Genomic DNA, 23,608 nt, shown 5'->3' with positions numbered 1-23,608 from the left:
CAATCCGATAATTTTCCATCCACCACCACCCTCTGTCTTCGATCAGACAGCCAGTTACCTATCCAATCGGCCAACTTTCCCTCTATCCCACACCTCCTCACTTTCATCATAAGCCGACCATGGGGGACCTTATCAAACGCCTTACTAAAATCCATGTATATGACATCAACTGCCCTACCTTCATCAACACACTTAGTTACCTCCTCAAAAAATTCAATCAAATTTGTGAGGTACGACTTGCCCTTCACGAATCCGTGCTGACTATCCCGGATGAATCCGCATCTTTCTAAATGGTCGTAAATCCCATCCCTAAGGACCTTTTCCATCAATTTACCAACGACCGAAGACTAACCAGTCTATAATTACCAGGGTCATTTCTATTCCCTTTCTTAAACAGAGGAACAACATTCGCCATTCTTCAGTCCTCTGGCACCATCCCCGTGGACAGTGAGGACCCAAAGATCAAAGCCAAAGGCTCTGCAATCTCATCCCTTGCCTCCCAAAGAATCCTAGGATATATTTCATCAGGCCCAGGGGACTTATCGACCTTCAATTTATTCAAAACTGCCAGGACATCCTGCCTCTGAACATCTATTTCCTCCAGCCTATTAGCCTGTAACACCTTCTCTTCCTCAAAAACATGGCCCCTCTCCTTGGTGAACACTGAAGAAAAGTATTCATTCATCATCTCGCCTATCTCTACTGACTCCATACACAAGTTCCCACTACTGTCCTTGACCGGCCCTAACCTCACCCTGGTCATTCTTTTATTCCTCACATAAGAGTAAAAAGCCTTGGGGTTTTCCTTGATCTGACCCGCCAAGGACTTCTCATGTCCCCTCCTAGCTCTCCTATGCCCCTTTTTCAGCTCATTCCTTGCTAACTTGTAACCCTCAATCGAGCCATCTGACCTTGTTTCCTCATCCCTACATAAGCTTCCCTCTTCCTTTTCACAAGACATTCCACCTCTTTCGTGAACCATGGTTCCCTCACTCGTCCATTTCCTCCCTGCCTGACAGGGACATACCTATCAAGGACACCCAGTATTTGTTCCTTGAAAAAGTTCCACTTTTCATTAGTGCCTTTCCCTGACAGTTTCTGTTCCCAACTTATGCCTCCTAATTCTTGCCTAATCGCATCATAATTACCTCTCCCCCAATTGTAAACCTTGCCCTGCCGTATGGCCCTATCCCTCTCCATTACAATAACAAAAGACACCGAATTGTGGTCACTATCTCCAAAGTGCTCTCCCACAACCAAATCTAACACTTGGCCTGATTCATTTCCCAGTACCAAATCCAATGTGGCCTCACCTCTTGTCGGCCTATCCACATATTGTGTCAGGAAACCCTCCTGCACACACAGCACAAAAACTGCCTCATCCGAACTATTTGACCTACAAAGGTTCCAATCAATATTTGGAAAGTTAAAGTCCCCCATGACAACTACCCTGTGACCCCCACACATACCCATAATCTGCTTAGAAATTTCTTCCTCCACATCTCTCTTACTATTTGGGGGCCTATAGTAAACTCCTAACAACGTGACCGCTCCTTTCCTATTTCTAACCTCAGCCCATATTACCTCAGTGTGCAGATCCCCCTCGAAGTGCCTTTCGGCAGCCGTTAAACTATCCTTGATTAACAATGCTACTCCTCCACCTCTTTTACCAGCTTCCCTACACTTAGTGAAACATCTATACCCCAGAACGTCCAACAACCATTCCTGTCCTTGTTCTACCCACGTCTCCGTAATGGCCACAACATCGTAGTCCCAAGTACCAATCCACGCCCCAAGTTCATCTACCTTGTTCCGGATGCTCCTTGCATTGAAGTAGACACACTTCAACCCACCTTCCTGTCTACCGGTACCTACCCTTGACCCTGATACCTTCCCCAATACCTCACCACCCTCAACACTGACTTCTGGACTACAACTCCATTTCCCTATGGGGATAGGACGGGGGGGAGATGGCCAGAGAAAGATACTCCTGTCAGACTCGGCGATGCCGAAAGGCCTGTTCTGCACTGTAGTGATTCTAAGTCACACTGCCAACTTTACCTGGGCCTAACACCAAGCCTCAGCGTGAAACTTGCTACTGGGTCTCTCGAACAGGATGGAAGTCTGTGTAATGTGAGGTTATTATAACATTGCTCTGCAGCAAGAACAAGTAAGCCTTCTATAAAGTTCCTCTATTATAAAACAGCAACCTGAGCGCCATATAAATAGACATAAGGAATTTAGATAAAATTGAAAACATTTCCATCTTAGCGTACATCATTATTGTGTGCCTATGACAGTTTGGTTAACCCCATCATATTTGCTTAATCCACTGCAAGCCAGTCCAAACAGGCAAACAACTGCTGTGCTTTGCAGGAGAACTGGAAGGAGAAATGATATTGGCAATGAGATGGACCACAAGGTGGTCGAAAAAAGCTTTGAGTTTTTGTGGAATTACTCATTAAAATTGGGGATTGAGCTGGTGAAGGAGCATCATTACATTACCCAAAAAGTCTTGGGAATGACAAATGTATCGGTTTATCAAGGGAGTACAAATGTCTCAATAGTTGTGGGATGTCTGTGGATTTGGAAGATGTGGAAATGCTGGGGATGAGAGAAACATTGAAAAGTGTTTCATCGGTGTGTATAATCTGTGTGGTGAGAAAGTCTGAGATTCAGTGCAACAATTAGTCTGCTAAAGGAAGGCTTTGTGTGGGGACCGCAGGAGGTTAGGTGTCTTTTGGAGTTCCATCTTGTTTTGCCTTGCTGAATTTGGTTATGGACCTTTTCTTGAGGGAAAAATTGGAAAGATGAGCTGTTGAAGATGATGAGCAATAGTTGCCCAGTGGTTTGCACTACTGCCTCACAGCGCCAGCGACCCGGGTTTGATTCCCGCAATGGGTCACTCTCTGTGTGGCGACTGCACGTTCTCCCCGTGTTTGCGTGGGTTTCCTCCGGGTGCTCCGGTTTCCTCCCACAGTCCGAAAGTCGTGCTGGTTAGGTGCGTGCCATGTTAAATTCTCCCTCAGTGTACCCAAACAGGTGCTGGAGTGTGGCGACTAGAGGATTTTCACAGTAACTTCATTGCGGTGTTAATGTAAGCCTACTTGTGACACTAATAAATAAACTTAAAAACTTAAACTTAGTTGTCAAGTTAGGTTTAAAAAAATGAGCATTGGGCCTGAAATATAGGAAGATCCATCTGTTGAACAATGACAGTGAATGGCATTTGGGAGGTCAGGGTGGAAATAGGAACAAAACATTTTCTCCCTGAAAAGAAAGTTACTGCTTTTGTGGGAGCAGGAGTTCAGGAGAATACAAGGAGACTAAAGGAATTGATGGACTAATTCATTTGACTCTGAATTTTGTACCTACTGAAGGAGGATGCCATAGCAGAGAAGAGATGCAGTTCTCTTGGTGGCATTATTTAGTTAGATGAATTGTGAAGGACATGGAACGAAAATAGAGATTTGTGTGTAGTTGATCCTTGTGTTTGGTGCTGAGAGTTAGACCGAGCCTAATGCCTGTCCCCAAATTATCCGGCAAGTAACTGAGCCGTACAGACTAGTGGAGCAGCTGCTTGAATAATCGTAGATGCTGAAGCACCACAGAGAGCAAATATGAAAGAAAAAAATGAAACTTGTATCAAGTACTGTAGTTATTTCTAAAGTAAGAAATCTTTTATCGCACCGGCTACTTTCCTTTTGTTTTGCAATAACTGAGACTTGTCAGGATATTCAAATATAACTGTGAGCTGTCAGTACATTGGAAGCTGTAGTTATAATCAGATATTTCCCCGTCTTTGGAGAATACTCTGTTATTTGTAGCTCTTGACTTGGTGAAGAGTTTTTGTTGATAGCTTTAAGATGAATTCAAGCCTGTGTGGTTCAGTGTAAAGTGGTACATGCTAACTGTAACACCATTCAATTTCGCTGTTCCTGAAAGTATATTTTTCTCTCCAGATTTGGTGTAATTAGCTGGTAATAAGATGGGCGGGGTCAGCTTGCTGCACAAAGCTGGGCCTATCCAGATGGCACATAACTGCACAATAAGACTATTGCCTGAAAAACCATGTATAGGAGTTAAACATTCTGCCTGGAAGTTCACTTGCAACACCATTTTAACTAGTACAAATAGTCCAGAAGGTTTGATAGTCCTGGAAGTTACTTGGGTGAGACTCTGATGTTAAACCTGTATTGCCCAGGAAAGAAAGTTGGAAGTTCCTGATTTTAAAACTTGTAGCATCAGTCACTTTCTAGGTGACAACCATCTCTGGATATTTGGGCGGCACAGTGGTTAGCATTTCTGCCTCACAGCGCCAGGTACCCGGGTTCGATTCCTGCCTTGGGTCACTGTCTGTGCGGAGTTTGCACATTCTCCCTATGTCTGCGTGGGTTTCCTCCAGGTGCTCCAGTTTCCTCTCTCAGTCCAAAGATGTGCGGGTTAGGTTGATTGACCATGCTAAATTGATCCTTGTGTCAGGGGATTAGCAAGGTAAATATGTGAGGTTACAGGAATAGGACCTAGGTTGGATTGTTAGTGCAGACTCAATGGGCCAAAAGGCATCCTTCTGTACTGTAGGGATTCAATGATTTCCAGGCTAGCTATGGAAAAGCAAGTTATAGCATCAAAATTGTGGGGCATGTCAGCTTTGCCTTTTGTACTCGAGTGCTGGAGTGGTAGGCTTCTGAGTCAAAACACAAACGTTCTACCAACACAGCCACAGATGACACTCAAGTACTGAATGAATATCTGTGGCACCAATTTCCCCCTGTTCTTATATCATTAGTTACGATTGGCAAATGTATAATAGTCAGGTGCTGGTATTTTCTGACTTCTCCTGAAATAAGAGTCTGAGAGATCTACAGTGTGATCAAAGGTAGGTCTCCTCTTTTTAGTCAACATACAGGCTCTTATCTGATTTCTATGGCAAGCCCCCATTTAAATGGAAGGGTAAACACACTTATTGTGGCTGCTTCTCTCGCCCAAACTATTTTAACTTTGTAAGAATTAGTGATTGTGTTTGCTTACAAAATAACATTAAAAAGTGTGAGCATGCTGAAGACAGGATGCGAGCTATTGAATAAGACTGTTCATAGCAATCTTTTACGTTTTCAAGGTTTTATCCTTCTGTTCTTTGTAAAATAACACAATTTTGATTAAGAAAAAAAATGGACTTTCAAAGAATCCCTACAGTGCAGAAGGAGGCCATTTGGCCCACAGAGTCTGCACCAACCACAATCCCACCCAGGCTCTAACCCCGTAGCCCCACTTATTTACCCTGCTAACTCCCTGACACTAAGGGACAATTTAGTATGGCCAATCAACCTAACCCGCACATCTTTGGAGTGTGGGAGGAAACTGAAGTACCTGGGGGAAATCTACACAGACACGGAGAACGTGCAGACTCCGCACAGACAGTAACCCAATCCAGGAATTGAACCCAGGTCCCTGGCGCTGTGAGGCAGCAGTGCTAACCACTTAAAGGAGAGAAAGCATTTTAGTTTTTACAATTCCATCTAATAATCTCTAATCCATAAATATATTTTCTTTCCTCCCTGGTATTGCTGTTCATGGTTAGTAGTTTTACAAATCACAAAGTCATTTGAATAATTGGGCGAGTTGTTTGCCACAATATTAACTGTGATATTCTTTGGTCCTTTTTAGATTATGAACTTGTGTGGTGCAAAGCAACTGGGCTATTTTGGCCGTGGTCCGTTTTACATTGCCCTGAAACTAATAGCCGCAGCCCAATCTAGCCTTCCAATACAGCTGGACAGCATTAACTGTGGTGAGTAGTATTGTTGCTTTTAATATTGGGTTGTAAACTGATTGCTGAGGTTTGGATGCAAGCACTGCAGGTTAGATCTGTAAACTGATGAAGATATTAGTGTGAAGTGAACTTGCAAGTAAGTCGACCATTTAGGGGTCAACGTGATAGCAAATCGGCCAATGATTACTCTTACGGAACCGGCAGAGAAATCTTTATTCCCATTTCCAGTTTGAAAATGAAACACAATGCTGAAATATACAGGGTAAAAGCTGTTTATTGACTTCATAAAATTACAAAGTTAATGCTCAGAGTGGATCAGGCAAATCCATTCCTCGCTTGCTCCAAAAACCAAATTCAAATTGAATCTAATTCATGGTGACTGTACGGCAGCTCTGTCTGGGGTGAAGGAATGGGCCAAACTAGTGAGAATGGAAGGGACTGTTGTGGGAAATTTACCACTTCGTAGTCGGACTTGGAGGTTCAACAAAACAGTTTTATTTCGGACGAAGCTTTGGGAGAAAGCACTGGTACTCCGCAGTACTTCCAATACTATCCGCGGCACGGTAGCACAGTGGTTAGCACTGCTGCTTCACAGCTCCAGGGTCCCGGGTTCGATTCCCGGCTCGGGTCACTGTCTGTGTGGAGTTTGCACATTCTCCTCGTGTCTGCGTGGGTTTCCTCCGGGTGCTCCGGTTTCCTCCCACAGTCCAAAGATGTGCGGGTTAGGTTGATTGGCCAGGTTAAAAATTGTCCCTTAGAGTCCTGGGATGCGTAGGTTAGAGGGATTAGTGGGTAAAATGTGTGGGGGTAGGGCCTGGGTGGGATTGTGGTCGGTGCAGACTCGATGGGCCGAATGGCCTCCTTCTGCACTGTAGGGTTTCTATGTTTCTATGTTTCTATGTTACTTGGCAGCTACCTTCTCAACTACACAATGGTAGTTGAGCATCTCTTATACTTTTTAGACAATAGGCAGTACGGATATTAGCCGTTAACACATCATCACAAGTTGAGCAGACCGATACGGACATCGACAGTTAACACATCATTGTACATAGAATGGATACATTCATGGAGTTATGTCCTCTATCAATGGCTGGTTTCGATATACATACATTTATGTATTTATGTCCCCATCAGTGGCTGACCTTGTTATCAAACTCATTGTTTTGGGTCTGCTCTTTATCTCAAGTCTTAAAGTGCCTCAAGGTCTGACCAGTTTCAGTCAGTGCTTTTTAATGTCCCTTCCTGGAGTCCATTTAACCAGGTAACCATTTTGCGTCCATCGCTTTAATTTCACCATAACAGGACCAATGCTCATTTAGATGGGAAATTATGTGACACAAACTTATTTTGCGCTGCCCAGAGCAGTCAATGTTCCAAAGCTGTTTGAACCCAGATCCTGGATCTGTAGCCATCATAGAAGACTGCATGTTTATCATATTTTAGCATTGATATTATTTATATAATCTGTGTATTTGTGCATGTGCAGTGAGATGAATTCCAAAAGTACTGCAATGAATCCAATACAACAGCCTGAAATGAAAAATATTCGACTTTCACTTTCTTGTTTGAGTCATGGAGGGTTAATAATGTTATGGTGTTAACTGACAGTTTTGTTTAAGACATTTTGAGAATTGTGAAATTCTTTCACTTTGATTCTGTGCCACATTCACTTAGTCATTATTTCAATCTTAAATTCAAATAGAATATTTAAGATTTATCATCAACATCCAGTGGATTGCAGCTTATAATACAATCCCAGCCTGAAAATCATTTTGCATATGCTTGGCATGTAATTCAACTCTCTTTATCAGCCACAACATGCAATGCCTCCTTCGGGGCGGCTATGGCCTAGTGGTACTATCACTAGCTAAGGTTTCTGGATTAATAGTCTAATGTTCTGGGGACCCAGGTTCGAATCCTGCCATGGCAGATGGTGGAATTTGAATTCATTAAAAAATATCTGGAATTAAGAATCTTCTGGTGACCGTGAAACCATTGTTGATTGTTGGAAAAACCCATCTGGTTCATTAATGTCCTTTAGGGAAGGAAATCTGCCGTCCTTACCCGGTCTGGCCTACGTATGATTCCAGAGCCACAGCGATGTGGTTGACTCTCAACTGTCCTTCAAGAGCAACCAGGGATGGACAATAAAAGCTGGCCAGCCAGCGATGCCTATGTCCCATGAATCAATGAAAAAAAAACCCAGCCTCAATTTCTCAAACAACAAAAAATGCATGTTTCACATGCTGTGTACTTCGGCTCAAGGGATTGAGTAGGCAATAAGGGCTGTGTTGCAAAGATATCTGCAAGTTTAAGACAGGTCCACACAGAGCAAGCAAACAACAAAGAGAAATGAGTCTTCCAACTAAACTAATGAATTATGAAGCTGGTTTCGAGCTAAATGTTGTAGTATCTGCTAACTTGTCAAATAATTTTGTTGTAGTGAGGTTATACAGTGTTCATGAAAAAAACTAATGTGAATATGGAAGAAAAAATCCACCCTAAGGAAGATGCCCAAGACTAAATGCACCATAAAAATATGGACAAGCAACAGGCCTGATTTTATGATACAAATATCAGAATGCGTCCTCAAAAAAACTTGCAATGATCATCAACAAAAATGCAATGCATATTTTCATAACAACTAATCATCGCCCTGAATTACTTATGGACATATTGAATTTAAGTAGTACTTAAGTAAAAACTGGCTGAGACTATAAAGTCTTGCTGGAATTCCTATGTGGATTGCACCTGACCAACCAATCCAAAGAGAAGGAAATGTAATACCTGTTTCAGACAGAGACACTTCAAAGGAAGAGATGCAATGCAAAACCTGCATTGTAATCTCCTGTGGAAATAATGGAAGCTGATTACCATCTCAGCTGAAACAATCTCCTTGGAGTTATATCCCAGACTATGGGCATGGTATGAGTTGAAAGAAAGCAGTTTGTGGCCAAAAGACATGTTTATGTTTTACCTTCCAGGAATAGACTAAAAAGGGGTTAAAAACCAACTGGTCTCCAGTTGGGTGCTCTAGTTCTATTCTGCTAGTGTATGCTGTGAAGGTCACAGCTGAAGAACATCCATTAGGCATCCCTGCGTTTGCAAGTTTAAAAATAAGTCTCTTCTCTCTGATTTCTGGAAGCAAGTTGCAAGTCAGCAAAGCCACAGTCAAAAAGGAAAGAGCACAATTTTTTTCAGCTAACCTGCAGGACCAAGAATCTTCAAACTAACCGCTCAACTGCCAAAGTCAATACTACTGGAATCACCCAACTTAGCGGCCACAACATTTCAGCAACTACCTTCGTGGACAAAGTCAAAGACCAATTCATATATCATCTTCTTAACTTTCATGTTTGGTCTCTGTTCTCACTTTTAATCTGTGCAAATGTGTTGTCTTTTATCCTTCTTGCATTTTAGTAACTAATAAACTCGCTTTTTCTTTAAGAAAGCCTGGATAAATTGGCTTATTTTATAACATGAAGGGATCCTTTGTAAATTAACCTTGTTACGATTAGCTGAGTGAGTTGAATAAAGTGGGGAGCCAGTTCATCTCTCCTCACATAGGAGCATAACAATTTGGGTCTGGAATCATAACAAATTTGGGGACCTCGCCCACGGACCGGTCATAAGAGTGTATAGGCAATCAAATGGGCCAAATTAAACAAGTTCAGCAAAGATTTCTGAGCAACAGCCAGTTGGTGTAGCCACATTATGGAACAAAAATTTCCAGTGTTGTGGCAGAAGAGCAAGATCATCAGAGACTTTGGTGCCAAAATTACCAGCCCAGTAACCAAACTGTGATGTGGAAATATGTGAAAATGATTCCAGTTGAAAACTTCAGGACATGACAAGACGAGATTCACGATGGAATTAAGCCTGTGTGGCTGATGGAATGAAATTAAAGCCGGTGGTAATTTTCAAATGTTAAAACATGCTGAAAATCAAGTTCCCTGCAGGAATTCTTGTGCATGTCTATGACAACTGTTGGATGGAGTGATGTTTTGGATTGATAATGTATGGAATAGGCGTCCCAGTGGCGCACATAATGTATGCAGCATATAGTGTGGGTTATGTGACATTAGATGAGACATCCCATCGAACCGATAAGGTCAAAGTACAGCTGTGATGAATTAACACCAAAATTGCAGTTATACAGGACATCTAACATCTGTATTCATCCTTTGGATGTGTACTTTGATAAACTATTTAAGGATCATGTTCAATGATGGAATAGGTGGAGAAGAAAACCTCCAAAGAGTGGAAATATGCTCGCTGTCCCACTTGATGTTTTGTGTGGTTTCGCCATCCAATCCTGGGATGCAGTTAGTGCACAAATTGTCATTAAATCATTCTAAAAAATGCAGAATATCAAATTCATTGGATGGAGAGGAATATGATTTGTTAAGGTCACTTGGCACACTGTGACTGTGCAGACACTTTTTCCTGGAGCAATCCAAATCTAATCCCATTGTGAGCTCTGCTCCTACCCCAGTACATTTCTTTCAACATGCAAGCAGTCAGGTGACTTGAGTACCTACAATTGCCCTTGACCACCACTGCAAAGCTGACCAGAGGATGGTCCAGTGCGATTTGCCTTGTTTCAATATCAGTCACTCCATCTTCGGCATCAGAAAGGTAATTCTAAATGAAGGTTGGAACCTATCAGCATGGTATTTCAACCTCAACATCTGAAAGACTTGCCATACCTTTGGCAACAGAATGTGGCTGGTTGAAGTCCACAGCTAGAATTTCAAAACATTATTTACAACTGAGGAAATCCGCTTAAAGTTTATTTATTAGTCACAAGTAGGCTTCCATTAACACTGCAATGAAGTTACTGTGAAAATCCCCTCGTCACCACTCCGGCGCCTGTTCGGGTACACTGAGGGAGAATTTAGCATAGCCAGTACGTCTTTCTGACTGTGGGAGGAAATCGGAGCACCCGGAGGAAACCCACACAGACATAGGGAGAACGTGCAGACTCCACACAGACAGTGACCCAAGCTGGGAATCGAAACCGGGTCCCTGGCACTGTGAGGCAGCAGTGTTAACCACTGTGCCACCATGCTGCCCTCAGAGATCCAAAAGGCTCCCTAAGCAGCGAATTAAGTGTTACTTATCAAAGTAATAATACAGCAAGTGGCAAAATCCCTTCTGTAAACTATGTAACAACAAAACCTACACCCACGAGTTCACAGTACAAACTTGTAATTATGGGAGGTAGAATTATAATAATTTTTGAACCTACTATTTTTGCTTCGTGCATTCCCATGGCAACTTTCTTTTTCTTTTGGGAGTAATCCATCTGAAGAGGTATAGGGCGCTACGTACATTTCATCCAGGCAAAAAAAAGTATTTGTTTCACCAACATCCTTGCAAGAACTGAAAGGCAATACAGCAGACAGGCGGATAAGTGTCAGAATGTCCATTTGTCTCCTTTCAGCTCCAAGCTATTCATGCATGAAAGTAATTTTCTGAATCTTGTGATGCAGTAAAAGGAAGGTGAGATTTGTATTGAAAGCTATCCAAGCATTAACTATTCTTCCAAAGTGGCATTGCTTGTCAGCTTCTTGTATTATGTCCTATTATAAAAAAATTGGGTTACCTCAGGAATGGTTTATTACTACTTCTACCAACATGGCTAACCAAACCAGTGTACAGATAGTATGCCAGCGATATTGCTATTGTCAACAGACTCTACTGTCCATCCTTCATTGGAAACCTAAAGTAATGAATTAAGTTCTGAGAGCAAGTACTCCTACGAGTAAAAGCAGACAAATTAAATTGGCAAACAGTGATTTGGTAATGTAAAGCTTTTGAGTTTTAAAAGCCTGACTAATCTTGAAAGAAGGAAAGGACGAGGAAGGTTTAAGAATGAAAAGTTTATTTATTAGTGTCACGAGTAGGCTTACATTAACACTGGAATGAAGTTACTGTGAAAATCTCCTAGTTGCCACACTCCAGCACTGTTCGAGTACACTGAGGGAGAATTTAGCATTATCAATGCACCTAACCAGTATGACTTTTGGATTGTGGGATGAAACCGGAGCACCCTGAGGAAACCCACGCAGACATGGGGAGACAGTGACCCAAGCCGCGAATCGAACCCGGGTCCCTGGCACTGGGAGGCAGCAGTGCTACCCCTCAATTTCAGCACTGAAGTTGTCGACATGAAGACAAGTTGAACACCAGATTACAAGCTTACAAAATTCAGAAGTGCTGACTGTAGAAGTATTGACAAAGTAAATAGAGAGAAAGTGATGTAAACAGATTATAATGTTCAATCGGGTGAAACAAAGATGGCATCTGAAAGTCTGATATAGATAAGCTGATCATCAGTTTGTACTTCCCGGTATTGGATAGAATTGTCATGAAATCAATTGATCTGGGTGTTACATTTGCAGTCTGTGGAAATTGGTTCCTGCCTAGTAACGAGCAATCGAAGTCCTATTCCTTAAAATGTGACGATGTAACAAGGATGTGGGACCCTCCTGGGAATGTTTTGATAGGCCTCCAGATCAGCTCACGAATCAGTGAGCAACTCTTCTTGAGGCAGTCAGTTTTCGGAAGCCTGACCACCACCAAATGCCATAGAAACAGGCTCCAACTTAAAGAAAGAACTGTGGGAAATGGACTTTTAAGTAAAGAGGGCTCGTGGTGTCCTTTAGAGCAGCAGTGTTCTGCTTGGCGTGACCACTGATCTGAAAGTGTGCTTGTAAGCTAATGTTTGAGTCTACTTGGAAATCCAGGGAGAAGGAATCTTGGTGATGAGATTAAAAACCTGTGAGGTCAGCCATGTTAAAGCCGTCTGAATGCAAGTGACCTCTGGAGAGAATTGGGGCGGCACGGTAGCACAGTGGTTGGGGTGGCATGGTAGCACAGTGGTTAGCACTGCTGCTTCACAGCTCCAGGGACCTGGATTTGATTCCCGGCTTGGGTCACTGTCTGTGTGGAGTTTGCACATTCTCCTCATGTCTGCGTGGGTTTCCTCCCGGGTGCTCTGGTTTCCTCCCACAGTCCAAAGATGTGCGGGTTAGGTTGACTGGCCGTACTAAAATTACCTCTTAGTATCCTGAGATGCGTAGGTTAGAGGGATTAGCGGGTAAATATGTAGGGATATGGGGGTAGGGCTTGGGTGGGATTGTGGTCGGTGCAGACTTGATGGGCCAAATGGCCTCTTTCTGCACTGTAGGGTTTCTATGGTTCTAATTCCAAGAAGAAATCTTCAAGATGGAGATTGGACACCCTTGTGAGAAAGACACAATTTCAGTGAGATTGTTAGTCCCACTGTGAGTAAACTATTGGAGTGATTTGTTGAGAAATCCATGGATTCTGTCTTGGTTGTATCTGTCATTTACTCTCTCTCGTGTCGTGTGTTTGACCACAGTCATCTGTTAATTCACATGTACCTCATTCTTACCCTAAATGTTAGAGTATAAGATACATATTGCAAATTGTTTTATCTTTCTGAACTAGTGAAGATTGTTTTTGTTTGTTCAAAACTTGTCAAATCTTTTGTTTATTTGAAAAGCAGGAGTCTTTCATCTCAGCCTATCTCTACTCCAAACAAAACATTATCAGTCCCTAACTGGTTCCCTCCACTCCCAGATTCTGACCAATGATTATAACATAAAACATGACATGAGCCATTCCACATATGGAAGCAATATTATATTTTGGGAGGGTCTTGTAGTTAGGTATTAAAGAAGCGATATGTTTGATATAAAAGAAGAAAGTGAAATAATTCCCACAAGGCCGGTGTCCCTTCACCAAATCCAGATTTATTTACAATAGTTAGTGATACTCAGACAGGTACTTCCCACCTGTCTGAGTATCACTAACTATTGTAAATACACCCTGAGTGCCAGCAACCCAGACATTCCACCTTATAGACCTCTACAGGGCTCCCAGATTACTGCATCATTCAGGGAGCTCGTATTTTAACAGGTCCACCCTGTGGACCTCGTTAAAGTCATTACAGAAACCAGCCTTCATGAGGAATATTTTATCACCTTGCACTTTTGTTTCTGCACAAACCTTCCTTGCTCGGGTGAGGCTCATAAAATCCTGCCTGAGGCCAACAGAGAATTCCGTTCAGAGTCTCGCCCATCCTGATTCCGGATAGGGTGAGGCAGTAAAATTCCAGCCTATGGTTCCCGAAGGAGAAATTGGAGAATATTGTCTGTATTGTGTTTCTTTCCTCCACTTCAGCTTCTGTCTCTCCTATTTCTTATTCTCTATCTCTAACTCTCTGCATTGGCTCTCCCTCTCAATCCTGTCATATTTTCTGCTTCCTTTTTTCTTTTAATTTATTCAGGTGGGTAGCATAACATGAAAATAAGCCAACAATTCTTATGGTGGAGACTGCTTGGAAAATGTGATGCTCAGCGATTCTTCTGTCACGTGCTTCCTTGATCTGCTCTGCTTGCTAAGTCATGTCTCCTATTCCTTTGCTTTTCCATGACCCTATTTCCTTCCTTTCCAACCCCCCCCCCCCCCCCCAAAAAAAAACCCACTAGTCCCATTCACTCACACAGCTCCATGCCCATCATCAGTGTCCTTCCTTCTCCCTTATTCCGTGGTCCCTTGTCTCATCTCTAAATCCCTTTCACTCGCACCAAGAGGCAAATGGTGCAAAGTAGTGGCCCATTCACTCTTTTGCCCCTTCCCCTTCCCCTTGAAGGCTTAATATGCATTCCAAATTTCATTTTGAAAATAAAAAGAAATTAAATTAAGGTGCAAAAAACTGTCCTCTGCATTTCTTCCTGTAAAACCTGCAGTGGTGCACTAATTGACGCTCCTTTGAACAATTCACTTCCAATTCATTCTCTCTCTCTATCTCTGAACCTGGATGTTGGTTCATATTCAAAGTTGACTGCGTTCTGCTGATAAATCGACTTTAAATCCCTACTGGACCTCAGATTTTAATTTTGGACTTTTTTTTGGTGGGGGAGCTTTTTTTTGTTCAATTTATTCATTCAGAGCATGTAGATATTGCTGGCAAGGCCATCATTTATTCACCATCCCTAGTTTCCATAGAGAAGGTGGAGGGGAGTTGCTGTCTGGAGCTGCTGCAGCTTGTGGTGAAGGGACTCCCACACTGCTATCAGGTAAGATATTGGAAAATTTTGTCCCAGTGATTAAAGGTGAAAGGCTGATTATATGTTCGACACTCTGGATATTTTGCTCTGCATTTAAAGGATGGTAAGAAGTCTCACAACACCAGGTTAAAGTCCAACAGGTTTATTTGGTAGCAAATACCATAAGCTTTCGGAGCAATGCTCCTTCGTCAGATGGAGTGGTCTCTGTTCTCAAACAGGGCACAGACACACAAATCAAATTACAGAATACTGATTAGAATGCAAATCTCTACAGCCAGCCAGGTCTTAAATGTACAGACAATGTGGGTGGAGGGAGCATTCAACACAGGTTAAAGAGATGTGTATTGTCTCCAGACAGAATAGCTTGTGACATTGTGCAAGTCCAGGAGGCAAGCTGTGGGGGTTACTGATAATGTGACATAAATCCAACATCCCGGTTTAGACCGTCCTCATGTGTGCGGAACTTGGCTATCAGTTTCTGCTCAGTGACTCTGCGCTGTCGTGTGTCGTGAAGGCCGCCTTGGAGAACGCTTACCTGAAGATCCAAGGCTGAATGCCCGTGACTGCTGAAGTGCTCCCCCACAGGAAGAGAACAGTCTTGCCTGGTGATTGTCGAGCGGTGTTCATTCATCCGTTGTCGTAGCGTCTGCATGGTTTCCCCCATGTACCATGCCTCGGGACATCCTTTCTTGCAGCGTATCAGGTAGACAACGTTGGCCGAGTTGCAAGAGTAGGTACCGTGTACCTGGTAGATGGTGTTCTCACGTGAGATGATGGCATCCGTGTTGATGATCTGGCACGTCTTGCAGAGGTTGCTGTGGCAGGGTTGTGTGGTGTCGTGGTCACTGTTCTCCTGAAGGCTGGGTAGTTTGCTACGGACAATGGTCTGTTTGAGGTTGCGTGGTTGTTTGAAGGCAAGAAGTGGGGATGTGGGGATGGCCTTGGCGAGATGTTCGTCTTCATCAAAGACATGTTGAAGGCTCCGGAGGAGATGCCGTAGCTTCTCCGCTCTGGGGAAGTACTGGACGACGAAGGGTACTCTGTCCACCGTGTCCCGTGTTTGTCTTCTGAGGAGGTCGGTGCGGTTTTTCGCTGTGGCGCGTCGGAACTGTTGATCGATGAGTCGAGCGCCATATCCTGTTCTTATGAGGGCATCTTTCAGCGTCTGGAGGTGTCTGTTGCGATCCTCCTCATCCGAGCAGATCCTGTGTATTCGGAGGGCTTGTCCGTAGGGGATGGCTTCTTTAACGTGTTTAGGGTGGAAGCTGGAGAAGTGGAGCATCATGAGGTTATCCGTGGGCTTGCGGTACAGTGAGGTGCTGAGGTGACCGTCCTTAATGGAGATGCGTGTGTCCAAGAATGCAACCGATTCCGGAGAGTAGTCCATGGTGAGTCTGATGGTGGGATGGAACTTGTTGATGTCATCATATAGTTGTTTCAGTGATTGCTCACCATGACTCCAAAGGAAGAAAATGTCATCGATGTATCTAGTGTATAGCATCGGTTGAAGGATGGCACAGTGGCAAAATGGTTAGCACCGCGCCAGGGACTCAGATTCAATTCCAGCCTTGGGTGACTGTATGGAGTTTGCACGTTCTCCCCATGTCTGCACGGGTTTCAACCGGGTGCTCCAGTTTCCTTCTACAGTCCAAAGATGTGCAGGTTAGGTGCATTGGCCATGCCCAATTGCCCCTTAGTGTCCCAGGATGTTTACGTTAGATGGATTAGCCATGGTAAATGTGTGGGGTTACGGGGATGGGGTTGGAAAAAAGGGCCTGGGTAAGATGCTCTGTCGGAGAGTCAGTGCAACCTCAATGGGCTGAATGGCCGCCTTCTACGGTGTAGGGATTCTAAGGGTGGGGAACAAGACAGAATACACGGGATTACTTTGTAGACAGAATTAAAATATAACTGTTGCAGGACCATTGCTTCCCCCTCCCACCTCCCCTCTGATATCACTTGCAACTACTTATCTCTGGAGTACATGCCCTCAATCGAAAAGGTGTCAGGTTCTTTTTGCATGTATTAATAGATAATTAGATAAAATGAAAATTGTTACAACTCAAGCTCTAATATACTCTTCCTACTCATTGCAGCAGCTTCCATAAATGGACCTACACCTCCTTTGGTCTGAAGCTTCTGGTCTTGTGCATGACACCTATCCAGCATTGTTATTTCTGTCACCCAACTGGTTGGAGATGCGGATAACGGGCTCATTGGTATCATGGGAGTTGGGTCTCCTGATACCAATGTTGGGCCTGAAACAAAATATGTTGAGTACTTGCTGCTCGTGACTTTTTTAATGACAATGCCCATTTCTTTAACCTCCTACAGTACCTTGAGACCTCTGTGCTGCTCAAGGTTTGACCTATTTTATCCTGAATTGCTTCACCATTGCTAGGCCCTCAACAACTGAACTCCCTCCTTCAATCTCTCTGCCTCTCCACTTCTGTACCATTCTCTCCACTTCTTTTTAAGATGTTTTAAGCTCTCCCTTCTGATCAATTTTTTGATGACCTGCCCTAATTTCTACTTTATCAGGCTTGCTGTTATGTTTTGTTTGGGTTTGAATAGTGAAATGTCTTGGGACTTTTGAAACTGTATTAAAGGTGCTATGTAAATGCAGCCTATTAGTCAAACCATCATATGGTAGCAGACACAGCAGTTTTTGCATTGCTGAGTACTGGCTAAATGAGTTTCGTTCCATTACACGTCATGCATGACACAATCTTGCGACAGTTGCCACGCCTTGAAGTTCTATTACCAGCTCCAGACAGTATTGAATGTTGCTTAAACTCTGGACTCCCAAAGGAGTCCCTCAGGAAATTATAAGAAGTATGTTATTTTCAATTTATTTTCCCTGCTAAGTATTCATATGAAATTATTGAACAGAAATTGTTTGAAGAGAGATTTGTTCTCATCAGACAGCAGAATCTGATGTGGAAGCGTGGTGTTTTGAATGTGCATAACAGAAGTTGGAGTCTATATCATGGGGTGTCCAACAAATTGTCCTGACACCAATGTGGTGGTGTGTAAATATTGAATAGCGCTGCCAGAGTCTGAAAATACGAATCCCATTGTCAGGTGAAGTCGCCACTGCCTTTATACCCCTCATGACCTTTGCCCTGCCTCACAGTGGCTTCTTATGACCTGAGAGGCACCTAACCAGCAGCTGCAACTCTTTGACCCCACGTTCTGCAGAGCCACCAAACCTGTTAGCCTGGCTTGCTGAGGACACGTACTGGAAAGGCTCACAGACCTGTCATTTATCCTCCCAATACTGCTAGCTGATTCTTCACCTCGCTGTACTTGTCAAGCCACTGTCCCTCCATGCTTCCCATGCGCCCCTAGTTAGATTGCAGATACCTGGTCAAATCCTGCTCCATTGGCTCCTTAGTTATGTTAAGTGCCTTCCAGCCTCTGTTCAGCCTGCTATCGATCAACCTGCTGCCTGCCTTTGGTTAACTTGGCCAATGTTGGGAAAAGGTCAGAGAGCCTGCCCTAGGTGGGCCCAAGTTACTTTGCCGGCCACACTTCCCCAATTCCCACCTTAAAATTCCGCCATTATTTTTAGCTACAGTACAAATCCATGGGCCATTTATAAGTAAAATGAAAGCAAAAACACCTCGGTCATATGCAACTAAACCTAATCCTGCATTTTTCTGCATGTATGACTAAGGTACTTTTTTTTAGCGTATCTTCACACAAACACTTTTTTCCCCTCTGAAGAATAGTGGGGAAGTTGTGGCAGGATTCCTGAGCTGATTATCAGCCCATTGAACCCTCCTCCTGTGGCCAACAAGTCCTGGTGTTGGATTTGAACCCGGAGCTTCTGTTCAAGAGGTAGGTCACAAGACCTTTCACACATCTATGTCACATCGTTAGGCAGATTGGCCATGCTAAATTGTCCCTTATGTCAGGAAGATTAGCAGGGTCAATATGTGGGGTTACGGGGATAGGGTGGGATTGTTGTCAGTGCAGACTTGATGGACCGAATGGCCTCCTTCTGCACTGTAGTGATTCTATTTTCGATTCTATTCTATTCTATCTCTGGAAAGATATACTTTCTATGGAGGTGGTGCAGTGAAGGTTCATTAGATTGACTCCTGAGCTGAGAGTATTATCCTAGGATGTGAGGTTGAATAAAATGTGCCTATACTCTCCAGTTTAGAAGAATGAGAGGTGATCTCATTGAATCTCATGAAATTCTTATAGGGCTTGGTAGAGTACACACTGAGAGGCTGCTTCCACTCTCTGAAGAGCCTAGAACTAGAGGTTGTAAGTCACTGGAGAAGGAATGACCATTCAGGACTCCAGTGAGGGCAAATTTCTTCCTATCAGAGGGTTGTGAATATTTGCAATTTTCTATCCTCGAAGTTTGTGGATGTTCCACCATTTTCTGCATTCAAGGCTGAGGTGAATTGCCTTTTGTCTTTGGGGGATTTGAGGGATGTCGAGTTTGTGTGGGAAAGTGGATTTTAGGTCATTCAGCCATGGTTATATTGAATGGAGCAGGTTTGAGGGGCTGTATTGGCTACTCCTTTTTTTCCTTGTGCTTCATTCTTTTAGCTTTAACATGAGGTGGGAGAATGGATCTTGAACCATCAATCTCTGCCGAGGTAGCAAGTAGCCGTCTGGCTCAAAAGTGCAGGCCATTCCTACTTCTCAGCCAGGTGACACTTCCTGCATTGCACTCTGCCTTTATTCATTGCTTTTCCTACCTAACAATCTAACCAAGACTATAACCCTGTCATGGGGAATTGTGCAAAAATCAGGCATCTTGGGCCTAGTATGTGTACATATTTAATTTCCATTATTTTCCGTGTATTCATGACATCTGTTGAGATAGCAGTACTGAAGTCAATTTATTTACTGGGGGAGTTTTATGAGCTCTTCGCTGCAATTAAACAGTCAATTCTTTTATAAGGCCTTTTAATCTGCCCACTATGGATTCTGCTCGCCGCTATTTCTGACAGTTTAGGGCCTGGACCCCTGGGAAATCCTACCACCCAACCTTCATGAGCCAGAGGCAGGAACAGGACACAGGATTTGCCCTGTCTCTCAATTCCTGCCTCAATCATGAATATCCAACTCTGTATTTTAGGAACCAGGCTTTGGCAAACTGTCGCTGGAAATTCTATGCAGTTTCAAATAATCTCATTGGCTTTGCTTAGTGGTCACATGGGCCTCTTGTGGACTGGTGGGAAATCAGACTTGACTTTCATCCTCGTTCCATTTCTTTTTTCTGAGGTTATGGGCTTGTTCATATTCACTTTAATGCTAGATGGGGATATGGGTCATGCAGAAAACACTTTTGCTTTGTTATTTTCCTTGTAGGATGTGCACTTAAATATATCCCAGGGCTGCTGCTGTCTATTGAATTGCACCCACGATGACCTTGGAAGAGGGAGGGTGAAGGGAAAAATGAGCATGGTAAAAATTCCAAGCATGAACTTTTTTGTCTATGGGCAAAGCATCCCAACTGCAATGAGCCAGATTGCAAAGACTCTACATAATGTTTTTAACCTCCCTGCCGCTGTGCTAGGCTGACTCTTGAGGCCAAATTTTTGCTGCTGAGATGAGAAGCTCAATTTGAAAGTTTCTCAACCTGTCAGACCTGGGGCCCTGTTAGACCCAATTTTAACTCTGGGGAGTTGGGGACGGTCTACTGACCTCAGAAGCAGATCTTGAGCTACTATAGGGGCAGATGGGTGCCAAGGCTGGCTGGTTAGAAGGCCCACTTTGGCTCCTTGGGATTTTATTCCAGTTGTTTGAGAAAGTTTCGGCCCTCAAGCCATCTTCCCTCATAACCACCCCCCAGTACTCCTCCATGTCCCCTCTTACCCTCCATAGCCCCTCCAACTTCTATGTTACCCTCATAGCCACTCACCCAGTACCTACCATGAGATGACCTCAGGAGCCATGTGGCGATGAAAAAAAACTTTCAATCTAATATAGCATTCACTTACACTTGTGGAAAAATCTTTCCATTTATGAAATCAATTCAAAGTTTTTAAATCTCTAAGTGTTCAATACCTTATTTTTTAAAAGATTCATGCCTCACATCAAAAAAAAATTGCCAAGCATTCATAATGACATAATAACAGTCCTTTTGGAAATGTCACCTTTTTTGAAATTGCATAAAGAGATAGTATTTTTTTCTGACCTACACCACATGATCTTTCAACCAAAGAAGTCTAGTAGACTCTCACTAACAGCGTAAGCCTGTTTTTCTTTTAAGTTAAAAGAGCAGGGGATTTAGAAAAAACTTCAGGTGATAAATTTTAAGCAGACCTTATTCACCCTTCAAAACCATTTACAGTTGCTCTACCAATTCATGACTCCTGCACTACATGTTAAGGTTCTTGGAACAGGGCCTGCTGAGTTTGAGTTTCCCTCTGATGTAAATCATGTCCTGCCTTTTCACATGCACACGCACACACACACCACACACAAAAAATAGATTTGTTTTGTTGGGAATGGATGTGGGACTTTCCACAATTTTTAAAGGTCTGTAAAGTCTTCCCAGCACCCTGAACATCTGGCCCTTGGTGTGTTGAATAATGGGCCAGAATTTGTTGCTAAAGTAACTGCACATTGTTATGGTTGTTTAAATTAGCAATGAATACATGAAGAAGAGAAGCAAGTTGTGAATCGCCACCAATTGCTGGGCGGTTTGCCCAGCTCCACTAATAGCCTCGTGAAAATGGGAACTCTGCGTCAACTTCCCAATGAATTTAAAGGAATTGCTGCATTTGTGCTTTAATTTATCAAGTTTATCAATTAAACTCAATTCAGAAATTTAGGGGATGTTCTTGATAGCATGAGAACCTTTTTCATGAGGAAATTTATGTTGTGCAAGACTAAATCTCTCCAGTATAGGATATTTGGTAAGATGTATGTTCAGTTGATCTGGTTCGCTGTAACTTAATTATTTCATCCACCTCCGTCATTTAGTTCGGGTAACCGAATTAAGACCAAGGCAGAACACCAGAATACATTTTAAATAAAGTTCATTAAAAGAAAAATGGATACTTTTATGACAATGTTTCTTTACAAAGTATGGGTGATCAGGCCAGAGAATTTTCTCCAGGATTCTGCCTTGAGATCTTCTGGTACGCAGTGAGCAAATATGTCCCTCAAAACCTTTTAAACTCCTAAATTACTATTATCTCATCCCAAATTGGGACTCTGTTAACTTAACAATTGATGAATTTCATTATTGAATTACTTTCATTTGATTTAGCCACCCTTGTACATTGCCTCATTAGTGGATACAATAGAGTCTAATGTTTCTTCTATCTGATTTCGTACAAGTCTCCATTCATTACTTGTTTTGTATCTAAACCTTACCAAGGCCAGCGAAGTTCCAACTAGTTCACAGTTTTGGGTTGCACATTCTTTACTACAGGCAGAAGCTACAATGACTAATACTTTTAAAACAAGCCTACAGACTCTTGCATATAACACAGCCTTATTAATATAATTACCAAATAATGATCAATTCTTCAACTGTAGCTTAATTGAGGCATGCTTCTTAGTCACTCAACTATTTTTTAGCTGGTTGCTAATTATACACTAATTCTTGATTGATATGTTTGAGTAATTGTGAAATGCAAAATAGCTTATTTATCCCAATGTTAGCCCCATTGACCATGTTGGCTTGCCACAAGTGAGTGCACTATTAAAATAGCCTAAAAATGGTGCTTACACTTAAAGTCTACTACCCAAGCCTATTTTAATTAGCCCAGAAAGAGAACACATTGAACTCTGGAGGCATTGGCTGGAATTTTACCATCCCGCCTGCCATGGGAATCGGAGTGAGCGAGGGGCAGACCATGAAAAGCTTTGTTGACCTCGGGCAGGATTTTATGGTTTCCTGGCGAGCACAGCCATAAAATCCCACCTGTTGTTTTATTCTTGATCCTTAAATGTATAACAAGTTAATGAGATACACAGTTGAGACACACATTGTTCACCAAGGTCCCAGGGAGCTCAGATTGGTTGTATCTGTTCTTGACGTGATGGCTAACACAACAACAAAGTATTTTTCCCCTTCCTAAATCCACTCTTAAGACAGCAGCTTTGAAATTTAACTCTATCTCATTCAGTGCTGTAGGTAGAACAGCAGTGCCATGATAACTTTTAGGGAGCATAGGTTCTGGATGGTTTGAGCTAAATTTTCAGGAGGAATAGCAATCATTAACTGTGTTGAACTACCTACTGGATAATTATGTAGGATGCTCACTACAATACTTGCCTTTTTGGATCATAAATTCCAGGAACAGTCAGTCACTTCATGCAAATTCAAGTTGCTTATTTACAAAAAAAAAATTGCATTGCAGCAAAACAGAATAAGAGATTTCAGGAAGCTGCCAGTTTACGGCTTCTAACTTTTTTTTGCCAGAATTTGCTGAGTTATCATTTTTGTTTTTGGGAGATCCAGAGTTTGGGATGAAAGGTTGTGTGCAGAAAAGTGTAGCCTCGTATGCAGTGTGATGGACTCACTTGGAACCTTTAATGTCACGGCCCCTCTTATGGAATGGTCAAAAGACAAAGTTGACTTTACACCTTGGCAGAAGGCAGCATAATATTAAAAGAATGGTGCTTCGTTTCAGTATTTTCCCCCACACCTGCTTACACAAGACCACAACTAAAAATAACATATGGGTCATGTAGCAGCATCCTTCAGCACAGCAGAAAAGTGACGTGAATAGCTTTAACTCCA

At 42.8% G+C, this 23,608-nt stretch overlaps 1 protein-coding gene across 1 annotated transcript in view; it reads left to right on the top strand.

Moving 5' to 3' along the window:
* reps2 (RALBP1 associated Eps domain containing 2) overlaps window positions 1–23,608 on the top strand; it is a 204,445-nt gene that overhangs the window by 37,512 nt on the left and 143,325 nt on the right. Inside the window, exon 2 of the mRNA XM_078232385.1 lies at window positions 5,668–5,791. Coding sequence (XP_078088511.1) covers window positions 5,668–5,791 — 124 coding nt within the window. The remainder of the gene's footprint in view (window positions 1–5,667; window positions 5,792–23,608) is intronic.

Source organism: Mustelus asterias, chromosome 17, assembly GCF_964213995.1.
Source record: "Mustelus asterias chromosome 17, sMusAst1.hap1.1, whole genome shotgun sequence".
Taxonomy (NCBI): domain Eukaryota; kingdom Metazoa; phylum Chordata; class Chondrichthyes; order Carcharhiniformes; family Triakidae; genus Mustelus; species Mustelus asterias.
This window is presented reverse-complemented; position numbering and strand designations above follow the sequence as displayed.